Raw genomic sequence first — 13,417 nt, 5'->3', positions numbered from 1 at the left:
ATACAACGTATCTCTTTAGCAGAGACTATGATTTTATTAACAACTGACTGTAGCACTGTTTTATATAACTGAGTACTGAGAATATAATTCACTAAAAATTTAGATATTTTTCACATACACTATTATCTAGCCATGCTTCCCTCAAATCTTGTACACTTGAAGATAATCTTTTAAGTCAAGTGTGTAACTTCGCATTTACAATTATCTCATTACATTACTGTTCTAGCCCATTAAGTTTTTTTTTGACCCAGATTCATTCACGTTAACTCCCAGCTTCCTGTCCAATCCAAATTTGATTAAGTGTGACAAGTTACTGAAATAAATATTGAGGCACAAAAAGGTCAAGGACTTAGACAATGCATTAGAAAACTCCCTCTAATATGTTACCATGATGATTTTTTTTAATTCCATCACTTAACCATTTTCAAATCCACCTAATATGGTCAACTAACCAACATCACACTTAACCTTATTCATAGAGATAATAAAAAAAAAAGATGATAAAATGTTTTCCTGAAATAAAAGTATATTATGTCTATAGCATTTCTCCTGATCAGTCTGGTAATTCTGTTAATATAGAAAATGACACTAATTTGGAATAACTAGATTTTGAAGATGTCTTCTTATGATCTTAATGACCACAAATACATTTCCAGAAGTTCAAAACTCATTCCTTTAATAATACATTCCCAAAATGTTACCATGATTCAAAAGTGAGTCAGCAAGCCAATAAACATTTGCTAAGTGTCTACTTTGTTCCAAGCACTGTAATGAAGACCTAAGATAAAAAGGGAAAGGGAAAAAAAACAGTCCAGGCTCTCAAGGACCTCACAGTTTAATGTGGGAGAAAACATACAAATAACATATACAAATAAAATACTAACAGGAGAAAATGGGGGCAGTCTGAAGGTCATGACACAAAGAAAAGACTAGGAAAGGTCTCTTGCAATCTGTAGGACTTGAGCTAAAATTTAAAGGAGTCACGAAGTAGAAATGAAGAGAAAAAATTTTACAGGCATAAAAGACAATCAAGGAAGATGCCCAGAATCAAAGTAGAGAGTTTTCTTCAAAGAAAAGCAAGGAGAACAGTGTCACTGGATGCTGTTTGACAAGTAGTAATAAAATATACCAAAGCTCTACATGAGCATTAAAATACTGAATACTCAAAACAACCAAACTTCAAAAGACAGAAATCTTAAGAACAGATGCCACTCTAAGGCAATACCTTAGAAATGGATTCTGTACCAAGATTAAAAAACAAACTATTCAATATGCTTCAAAATTTTTTAAAATCACATTAACATGTATAAAAATCTGAACACTCAGTATAATTCTTAGAAAAAATACCTGGGCAATCACAGCTTCTCGAGTCCCATAGTGTTTAAAGAATAAATGATCTGTCTGAATATAAAGCTGACAAGTATTTTTTTCAGCTGATGCAGCACGCTTTTTCCTTAGAAGCTCTGGACCACTTGTAACATGTTCTTCTAGAGGTTTCTACATATAAAAGAAAAGTTGTTTTTGATTAAAAAAAATGTTACATTATTTCAGTTTAAGCTAGATGTTTAAAATATAAAGTGGGAAAGAATCAGAAACAATTTAATTCAACAATCCAATATTCCATAAACTACCAAAACAAAATTAATTGGACAATTACCCCTATCTGAAAATTACTTTAATGAAAACCGAAAAAAATCCAGGAAAATTAAGTTTATCAATATATACTGACATATACAATTCAAAACAACAAATACTTATGAAGCACCTACTATGTGATAACTGTTTGATAACTCTGCTAAGCTAAAGCAAAAAGACAAAATTATAAAATTTAATTATTATAATAGAAACAAATCCAATACCTTTTAAAGCAATGCTGAATTAGTGAATTCTTAACCTAACAAAGAATGGAATCATTCACAAAAGACAAAAGGGCTAATGTTTATAATGTTATACTGAAAAGCATTTGCACAATTAAAATTAGTGCAATTAGGGCAAGAAGAAAAGCAAATTAGGGGAGAATGAATTTTCTATCATACATTTCTATCACAGTCTGATGACAAAGATGTAAGCAATTAAAAATATGCTAGATCAAAAAGTAAGTCATTTTTCAACAGTAAACTGGTTAATCAATCAATAAATATTTATTAAAATTCATTTTGTGCCATGTACTCTACTAGGTACTCGAGATACAAGTACAAAAGAATGAAACAACTCCTAGTTACAAGTTATATTCCTAACAGAAAATAAACATATAGGATATATAATTATATAAAGTACAAATTTAAAGGGAAGAAAGAAATAAAAAATAATTTAAATACAAAATATGGGGCAAAGAGGGACTATGAGATGAAGCAAGAAGGAAAGGTATTCCAAAAATGGAGAAAAGTGAGTGTAAAAGGTGAAGAGAAAGTGACAGAGTGTAGGGGGAAGTAACAACAACGAAGAAGGGAGGGAAGAAAAATGGATTTATTAAATGCATACTTTAAGCCAGGCGCTGTGCTAAAAGATTTACAAATATGTCATTTGATCCTCACAAACATGCTGGAAGGTGGGTGCTATTTTATTTCCTAGTTTACAGATGAGGAAATTGAGGCAGGCAAATGGGTCAAGTGACCTAAGGGACTGAAGCTAGATTTTAACTCAGGTCTTCCTGACTCTGAGTCATCTCCAAGTCAAGTACTGTATCCACTGCCCCATCTACCTGCCACTAAAACTATGCCATGCTACCTCTTTTTAAGTTCTCAAAGCTTTTGGGTTATTTCATCTATTGGCACTTCATACTTCTGTGGAACTATCTAATGTTCCAAGTATTTTGAAAATGAAGGTGGAATGTGAAGAAAATTATTAAAATACCATATCCTTTTTTTGACCTAGAAATCCTACTGCAATCATATAATCCTTCTGAGATAAGTGATTTTTTTTTAAAAAGGTACCAATTACACCAAAGTATTTCTAGCAACAACTTTTATAAGAACAGAGACTGGGGGAAAATGTATACCATTAAATGGAGTATGTGTTTCAATGACTAGTAATACATGAATACAGTGGAAAATCATAATGCTCTTTAAGAAATAGTGAATAAAGCATGGGAAATTGTACTAAAATACTGAAATAAAGTGAAGTAGCAGTTAGGTCAAGTCATTTCATATTGTTAAGTCCTAATTAAGTGCTTTCTGTGTGTATTACAAAATAAAGGTCAAAAAATGGCCCTGCTCTCAGGAGCCCACAGTGCTAGGGAACTAAAAAAGCTACACTAAAATCAAAAAGACCCAAACTCAAAAACTTCCTCAGAGTTTCATTAGATGAATCTGTCCCAACCTCTAAGCAAGTAATTTACCCTCAGTCTCAGCTCCTTCATTTGGAACATGAAAGGGTTAAGCTCTAAATCTATGATTTTATGAAGCGTACAGAACCTAAACAACAGAAACTCAATGCTATGAAATTAAAATAGCCAAGTTTGCTCTCCTCAAAAAAAATTAAGAGAAGATACCAAGTCCTTTAATGCTGAAGGATTATAGATCTGAATGGTTTTCTTTGCTATCAAGTTTTGTTGAACTGTTTTTACAACCATCACCCCCTACACACACACACACACACACACACACACACACACACACACACATACATACAACTCACATTTTTATCCCTGGTAAATAAGGAAAAGCTACCATGAGAGGGAAGCAAAATTTTGGGAATAGGAGATGAGGCAAAAGTCAAAAGTTATTAATGGACACACACACAAAGGGTGTGTGTGTGTGTGTGTGTGTGTGTATGGGAATTCTCACAAAAGAAAAATTGGTTCTTAAAAGTCTAATTATGTTCATGTCAAAATCTTCACTCACTTGGAAAACTCATAAACTATTTCTAAGAATGTGACTAAGTATCATAAATTTTTAAGGACTACAAAGACCAGAGGGAAAATGTTCTAAACTTCTAAAAACTACAAGTTATACAAGAATCTACTAGTAATAGAAAAATGAGGGGAAGGGGGAGAGAATAGATTATTCAGAAAATTAGAGGCAAAGTGGTTCAATCAAATGTTGCAATGAAAACAAAGCATGACCTAAATAAAACTACTGCATATTCTTGTCTGGGCCCAGTTTTCATTATAGTTCAAATAAGAAGTATTTGGTTATCACTAGATTAATTTTTTTTAGCCCTCAATGCAAATCTACAACTAGCAAAGCAAATTCCCACATGAGCCATGTCTGAATATATAGGGATCTTTCTGCAAACTTTCTAAGTTTATCACCTTATTCCAAGAAGCAAATGGTACATATTTTAGCCTTCATTATTAGGACTTACAGTTAATCACTGCACTGATCAATTCTAAACTCTTATTTTTTTATATAAAATTAACACTGTATAAATTTTCTCTGACATTCTGCATCAGTTCATAAAGATTTCATCATTTCTATGGCATTTCATCATTTCTAAGGCATCATAATATAACAAACATAACCACTATATTATAATTTACTTTGCTATTCTTAAAAGGGCACCCATCTTACATTACCAATTTCTGGCTACCTTAGTAAGAGCTGCTATAAATATTTCTGTATATACAATTTCTTATACTGTTTCTTTGATTTCTTTGGGGAAAATGTCTAGTAGTGTTTTAGCTTATCTAAAGAGTAATATTTGGGAATAATTCCAAATTGTCTTTCAGAATGGATCTAACAGTTCACAGCTTATTTTTCCATAGTCCCTTCAACATCTCTTTTGTCATCTTTGCTTGTCTCTAAATATTAATGATTTAGAACATTTTTTACATAAATTGTTAATAATTTGCATTTTTCCTTTGAAAACTACATATTCATATCCCCTTTTATCACTGATCAGTTGGGGAATGGTTCTCAGGCACATAAATGTGAATTAGTTCTTTCTATCTTAGAAGTAAGACCTTTATAGGAGAAAATTTTTGCCAGTTTCTCTTTCAATTTTTAACTATATTGGTTTAGTGTAAAACTTTTTAACTGTGTAAAAATAAAAAATGTCCATTTGATTTTGTGTTATCCTATCACTACTTTCTTCACTCATAAACTCCTAGCAATACACATGAAAGATACTCTCTCATTTTTTAAACCAATACCAAAATATTTTAATTATTACTCTTTTATAGTATAGTCTGAAATCTAATACTGATAGACTTTTCCTCTCAACTTTTTCCATAATTACTCTTTAAGATTCGTGACCTTATGTTCTACCAGAAGAATTTTGTAATTTTCTCTAGCTCTATAAAGTATTCTTTTAGCAGTTTGACTGGTACAATAGTAGACATTTTTCCAAGTATTTGTTCTTCTTTATCTGGAACAATATGCAATACTGACAAATGCAAGAAGAATTAAACTAAAAAAAAATCCATTTCAGATGTAATCAAATTTTAAAACTTCAGGGGGATTTTAACATATGAATTAGATACAAAAAAAGTTACTTCAAAAGCTAAAATAATTGCAGCATTTTTAAACATTAAAATTATGTATTATTTTCTGTTTAACTATCATGTTTAATTATTAATAACACTGCATCCAACCATAGGGAAGTAACAAACACAAATTCATGAATGAAAATTTACTAATAAAAATATGTTCCATCAAATGAAATTCAATTTTGATCCAGCTATGACAATAAGGCCCAACATTATGAACAAAATCCAAATCTGACAACTAACAACAATAGTTAAGTAAAATACTTTTTTAACATGTTGCTCCACTGGGAAAATTTTTTGGACAAGGAAGAAATTATAATGGCAGGAAGGCTGTTGGCAGGGGTGTGAATCCCACTGTACTCTGAGTACTATTTAAAATAATAATTCAATGTCTGCTAGAAATTTTAGTCCTTCATATATTCCTTTTATGCTCCCTATCTTTGGTTTATGCATTATCTGCAAACAAAAGTGAAAAGAGTCAAAAAGTAGTGAAAAGAGTCAAAAAGTATCAATCAGTCTTTGTTTTAAAGTTTATAAAGTATTACTTTAAGAAACATTTGAATTTTACTAATTTGGGATATTCAGAGTTCACTTTTTCAAAAATATTATTTCATGCATTAAAAGCATTGGTTTTCATCTTATAGGATGCAACCCAATGGAAAAGCAATAAGATACCAATAAGGAATTCATGAGTTTAAGATTCAATATACTATGTAAGCAAGCATAAATTTTCTATTATATAGATATTTATAACTATTTTTAGATATATGAAGGTGCCCTTAAAAGCCTTGTTTTCATAATAAGAATCTACAATTATGGAGTCTCACAACAGATATCAAAAGTACAATAATTATCATCATGTGGATAAAAGTATATTAAATTTGACATTAGAATGATGCTCCTACTTTTAAAAAACTTAAGAATCACTGCATGAGGGGATTATATATTTTCGTCAAGTGGCTGTTGATTTTTTCATAACATTAACAAGAATTTCTTCTGTAATCTGAAGGAACTGAATGATCCATTGAAGACAATACTTAATTTTTTCATATTAAAGAGAAGAATATTAGTCATTTAAATGACCTCATCATCTGAATATAAGAAACAGTAATGGAAGTCTCAATAAAGCAGTCAATACTCTCTTTATATACCATATGTAATAGATTTATATTGGCAAGCAGGTGAAGTTTTCCAGTCAAAAAAAACTCCTTGAAACAAACAGACATAGAAAAGAATGCACAATCATGTTCATAAAAATGTTATATCAATTTCTGCACACACAAAGAAAGGCAATCTTATTTCCAGATTATATTTTCTTCGCTATTGCTAAACTTACAAATCTGATCCCAGTGAATAAAGAATGCTCAAGAAATAACAAAGGCTGAAAAATGTGATAATAAAAAAAGCTAATAAATAAAACATTTAACACAGAAACACACTGTATGCACTGGAAAGATAACTGGGTTTGAAGTCATGGGTTCAAAACCTAATCTATCACTTATGAGTCATGTGACCAAGGGGTGGGGGGTGGGGAGAATCACATTTTACTTCCCTAGTCTTCAAAAGATCAAAACATAAAATGAATTGATATTCCTGGACCCAAATACCTCATAGGATTTATATACAAAAAACTTGATAAATTCTATAAATGTAAGTCATGCAATAATTTCAGCAGCAGACAAATCTTTCAAAATATATAGAACACTCAATTTCAAAATTCAGAAAAACATTTACATATTTTTACTTCTATAGTAAGGTCCAATAGTGAACTTCATACCTGTGTGCTTTCCTCTACACCAGTCATCTGGTATCTCCTCATTCTTTCAAATACTGAATGATCTGCACAGCCTCCCTGTGGGCCATATTTATGGGGATATTCTAAAATGCAGGGGAAAAAAATTACCATATTATATGATGGGCCTGGAATTTTACAAACAATGAAATTACGATAATAAGTTAGCATAATTATAATATTTTATTATTAAATTATCAATTTAATAAATAAGTTAATTAAAATAATTTAATTTAAAATACTTTTTAAAATAATAGATTTTATGTGGTATATGCAACATAATTTGAGAATTATTTGAGAATCCAAAATTACCAATTTAATTTGTTCTGAATTTATTTTATTACTGTTATAGGCAGACCTCATTTTACTGGGTTTCACAGATATTACATGTTTTACATACTAATGGCCTAAAGTAGCCCTGAATCAAGAAAATCTATCAGTGCCATTTTCCAACATTGTATGTTTATAACATATCTATCACATTTTGATCATTCTTGTACTATTTCAAGATTTTTTTATTATTACTATATCTGTTATGGAAATCTGTGATCAGTGATCTTTGAAAAATAGTAATATAATTGTTTTGAGGCACTATGAACCACATCTATATAAGATAGTAAACAATAAATTTGTGCATACTGACTACTTCACCAATTGGATGCTCCCTTCCTACTCTCACCCCTACCCCTCTTTCTCACAGACCTCTGTACTCCTAACACAACAATACTGAAATAAGGCCATTTAATAACCCTATAATAATGACCTTTAAAAATGTTCACATGTAAGGAAGACTCAATTGATGTGGCAAACATTATACCTGGTTTAAGAAATTTTCAAAATCACCTCACACTTGAGCAAGTATCATCCTGATCAGTAAGCAAACATCAACTTGCAAAACAAGATCACTGACCAGAAAAAAAAATTTCTTACTAAAGACTCAGATGATGGTCAGCAATTTTTTTAGCATTTATCAATAAATAATTTTCAATTAAGATATGTACATTTTTAGACATACTATTGCACATTCAATATACATATATATGTATATTATAAACCAAAAAAAATTTAGGAAACCAAAAAATTCATGTAGCCTTATTTCAATATGCAAATTATTGTGGTGTTCTTGAAACAAACCTATAAGTAATGCAAATATTATAGGGGTACTGTTTTCACTTTCCAATGGCCACACTGCAAAATTTTAATATAGAAACAAAATGATTAATACAATTTTCTCAAGTTTTCTCAAACTGAAACAATTTTTATTTATTGCCTTAATTATAACTTTTTTTTTAGGTTTTTTTGCAAGGCAAATGGGGTTAAAGTGCCTTGCCCAAGGCCACACAGCTAGGTAATTATTAAGTGTCTGAGACTGGATTTGAACCCAAGTACTCCTGACTCCAAGGCCAGTGCTTTATCCACTACGCCACCCAGCCACCCCAATTATAACTTCTAACAAAAAAAACTATATATTTATAATTCATTAATGAAAGAAGAGAAAACAAGAATGCAATGCAGAACCACTACTACATTGGTAGACTTTTTAAATTTTCATTTTTTTACATTTCGAGATGAAACATTAATCCTTGCCTTATCTCTTCTTCATTGCAATTCCATGAAGCCTTCCATAAAGAGAAGGTAGTAAATGAAATGCAAAAAATTAACATGACATCAACAATACATCACAACCACTGCCACTTCTTTCAATATACCCAGTCATAATTATTTATTGTTTGCTTGCTTTTCTAACATTTCTTCTCTCAAAATATTACTTTCTTTAACTAAAATGGAAAGAATACCTGCCCTACCCAACTCACAGAGCCACGAGAGCCAATGAATGTAAAAATTAAAAAAAAAAATTATAAAAAAGTTCTTGCTTTACATCAAGTAGCCACAGAAGTCTAATCATTTTATGGCTCCCCAGAAAACCTACTTCTTAGGGACTAAGCAACATTTCATTTCTATCGTAAAATGAAAATAATATATTTTTTCAAATTAGTAAATTTAGTCATTACTCAAAATCAAGACTTGACAAAATTACAAAAAGTTGGAAAGGCATCAGGAAAATGGAAACAGCAATACACTGTTGGAAGGTAGGCCTGCGAATTTATCTAGGTATTCTGGAAAGCAATTTGAAACAAGTTCCAGTAACTTAACTGCATTTTAATTTGTTGGTCTAGCCACAGCTAGTCCTATACCTCAAGAAATCAGACTTAAAGGAAAAGGTGCAATACAAAAGTAAAAAAAGATTATAACAGGTCTTTTTGGGGGAACAAAGAATTGGAAACCTTAAAAGAGTGTTGATCAATTCAGGAATGATTGTATGGTATGTGAATGTAATGGACTGCTATTAAGAAACTAAGGAAGATAGTCTCAGAGAAATGTAGGAAGACTGATATGGACTAACAGAATGAAAATAGCAAAACTTGAAGAATATACTATAAAGTTAACATTGCAAAAGAGTACAATTTTTAGAGACATAAGAAGTTTGATCAAAACAATGTGCCACCCATCTTCTGACAAAGGGTTGGTGGAGTAATACACAACATAAAAAACTGTGTTTGGATGTGGCCAACAGAGGATAACTTTGTTTTGCTTGATTATGATTACAAGGGTTTTTGTTATTCTTTTTTTTTCCTCTTGTGTCTGTGTGTTTGGGGGAATGGGGGGGATGGGGGAATAAATGCTTAATAATCTAAGAAAAAAATTAAATTTAATAAAAGTCAATTTATGTAACTTAGAATTTCTAGTTATTTCCTAAAAAAAAATTCTGTTCTTTAGAATATCTACTTTAATTTTTCTGTTAAGTCATTTGCAAAACCTACATAAGCCTATGCCAAGAAATTTTCAATTGTGCTTATCCTTACATCTCTGGCTACCAGTTCAACTCATACTTTTACATAAATTACTGTCAAGTTAAGTTCTGAAACACAAATATACAATACCTACCTCAGAGAACTTATATTTGAGTAGAAAAACTAAAAAAAGTATTTTGATAATGCAATTTAGAAAATAATTGGAGAGAAGATGAAAGGATGAGATCACCTGAAGCTAGGAGGATTAGAACTGGATTCATGCAGCCAGTAGAACTGAACTGGACTTTACTTTTTTTTTTGAATTTTACAATTTTTCCTCTAATCTTACTCCCCCACCCACCCACACACAAGGCAGTTTGCTAGTCTTTATGTTGTTTCCATGGTATACATTGATCTAAGTTGAATGTGATAAGAGAAAAAACATATCCTTAAGGAAGAAACACAAAGTATGAAATATAGCAGAATTACAGAAGACAACTTTTTTTTAAATTAAAGGTAATAGTCTTTGGTCTTCGTTCAAACTCTACTATTCTTTCTCAGGATAAAGATGGCATTCTATGTCACAGATGTCCCAAAATTGTGTCTGATTGTTGCCCCGTTGGTATGAACAAGTCCATTAAGATGGATCATCACTCCTATGTTGCTGTTAGGGTGTACGATGTTCTTCTGGTTCTGCTCGTCTTGCTCAGCATCAGTTCATGAAAATCCTTCCAGGCTTCGCTTAATTCTTATCCCACCTGGTTTCTAACTGAACAATAGATGAACTGGACTTTAAAGAGAAGAATTTAAATAAGTAGAGATTTAGAAGGGAGACTAAACCAGGAATAGAAGGCAATATTCATAAAGGACAAGGCTGGGAAAAGGACATGACAAAAACTGGGGAATGGCACATAGTCTTACTTTGGCAAATCAAAGAAGGTTGAAAAGGTGGTCTGGACCAAGATTGTAAAGGCCCCTGAATGTCAAACCAGGAAATTTTATATTTTATTCAGTGAAAAATGAGGACACATCAGAGTTATTACTGTTTTTTTTTAAAGCAAGGAGTGATGCATTTCAAATTATGACTAATGAAGATCAATCTGGCATTTATAATAAAAAGAAATAAGAGGGAAGAATCTAGATGAGAGATTATTTAAGAGTTTACTGTAATAGTGTATGCTGTTAGTAATAAAGTTCTAATCTAGGGTAGTTACAGAGGAGGCAAAAATTAGAGATGACAGAAACAGCACTGGCAGGACTCAATAACTGAATGGATGCACAAAGTGAGAGAGAATAGAGGGTCAAAAATGATTCGGTTTTGAGCTGTTTGCCAGAAAGATAATGGTGTCATTAATAAAAACAGATTAGAAAAGGGAAGGTTAAGAATACATAGTTCTATTTCATATAAAATATGGTGATGACAAGGCATTCATATAGAAATATTTTACAATCAGTGTGAAATGGAGACCTGAACCTCAGAAGAGAAATCACATACATATACAGATGTAAAATTATTAACACTGAGGATCACCAAAACCATGGGTGTAATTACAAAGATAGTATAAAAAAGGAAGAGAAAGCACAGGACACCAAACATATATAAGGGCAGGAAATATAGGAAGAGCAGTCATATATGGGGGGGGTGAGCATTGAGGGAGAAAGAAAGAAGAGGAAAGGAGAAAAAGAGGAGAGGGGAAAGTCATAGAATCAAATGCTAATGAGAGATTAATGACAATCAAGATATTAAATGATGAATGGATTAGGTAAAAAGCAATTTTAAATCTCTAATATTAGCAGTTAGGGTCTCTTAAGTATAACTTCATGAGTTTAGGTAAACTAATCCATACCACATTTATTGAAGTGAAGAAGGGACTTATGAGTTCAGTTAATTTGAATCCTTTATTTTACAAAGAAAAAGAATGCAAATGTTATTATTCCTATTTTATTGTGAGTAAAGTAAAACTCAAAGAATTTAACTTATTTACATTCACAGCAATGGTAATGTGTAAATCAGCTTTCAAACCCACACCTTCTAACCAAGATCAGTGCTGTTTCCAAAATCACTCACGTTTTCATTAAGGACAAAATGAACCAGGAAAGTAAAACTAAGATGGCAGAGAAGCAGAGATCAGCATAGCAAACTCCCTTGGCAAAACTCCAAACAGATTTATAAAATAGTAAAATGTAATTCTAATGTGAGAATGTAAGAAAATAAGTCACAGTGAGTCATCTGTCCAGCTCAAATAGAGTTAGATAAATAGACTAAAAAGTCTAAACACTGGATTAGGAGTCTGGCAAGGAGTGCTATGTATTGAACACTGTAGCATAAAGAGAGAAAAATGAATACCAGGGCAAAAGAAGGTCCCAAACTCATATTTAGACATTCTGAGAGATACACAGCCAACAGGCAGATTTATTATCTTACTAACCAGGTCCATGTCATAGATCCAGATGAACCAAAGAAATATGTGGGGGGGAAACTGAGAAAGAGAAATAGAGACCAGCAAGCAAAGACTAAGGCTATATACCTCTGGAAAAGAAACAAGTCCAGAAGGAAGCAGAAGGGGGAGTGGTTCAGTAGGAGAACAGGGTCTCAGCTTCTAATCCAGTATGAAACTGGAGGACCAAGCAAGGGATGAATCCCTGATCAAAGGGGAGACCTACAGTTTCATCTTTCTGAACCAATAGAGCTTCTTAGCTGACTGATATGGCTGAGTCCAGCAGTATTCTATCATGGATCAGTCAGTATCTACCTAAATTAAGAAAATACTAAGCTCAGATAAGGGAGGAGTGTAGAAGACCTTGTCCCACAGCAAACCACTTAAGGGGCAGTGAAAGTTTAAAATCTAAGTTTATGAGTCTCATTTTTCCATTTAAGTTTTCTTAATCATATCAGCTATGTTACAAGGAAAACACATTCTTTTTGGCCCTCATCATATGTACCTTATTCCTGACTAGGCCCCATCATTCCTACAAATTCAATGACTGACAAGGAAAGTCAAATTCTCTAATATCTTCTTAACCAAATGTTGACTATTTATATGACATTTCTCTTAAATATATAACTGAAACTAATTGACAAAAATATCGCATGTCCCTAAATTCTCTAGTTTCTCTCCACTTTTATAATCAGAAGAGATCTTTTGTGGCAGCACCATACAATGTTTCTTCCTCTTAGGTTAGCACCAATCTAGTCAATGCCCTCTCAAGATGAGGGTCATTTTAACAACCTCACAAGTCAAAATTACTCTATCCTCTGTAATTATAAAGTATTCATGAAGACAATTGTGAATAATTTGAATAATAAAGAGTCTACTTTCAAAGAAAGAGTCAGAGTTAACTGAACTATAACCTGGTATATATATTAAGCACTAAGTATCAAGTCTTGGGATACAAATACAAAAG

General features: G+C 31.8%; 1 protein-coding gene across 1 annotated transcript in view; it reads right to left on the bottom strand.

Moving 5' to 3' along the window:
• Positions 1-13,417, bottom strand: part of ADAM10 (ADAM metallopeptidase domain 10) — a 167,837-nt gene that overhangs the window by 53,044 nt on the left and 101,376 nt on the right. Inside the window, exons 5-6 of the mRNA XM_074234574.1 lie at positions 7,206-7,306; positions 1,348-1,497 (exon numbers count right to left, since the gene is read on the bottom strand). Coding sequence (XP_074090675.1) covers positions 1,348-1,497; positions 7,206-7,306 — 251 coding nt within the window. The remainder of the gene's footprint in view (positions 1-1,347; positions 1,498-7,205; positions 7,307-13,417) is intronic.

This window comes from Macrotis lagotis, chromosome 4 (assembly GCF_037893015.1).
Source record: "Macrotis lagotis isolate mMagLag1 chromosome 4, bilby.v1.9.chrom.fasta, whole genome shotgun sequence".
NCBI lineage: Eukaryota > Metazoa > Chordata > Mammalia > Peramelemorphia > Peramelidae > Macrotis > Macrotis lagotis.
Note: the sequence above shows the minus strand (reverse complement) of the source record. Positions and strands in the feature narration are given on the sequence as shown.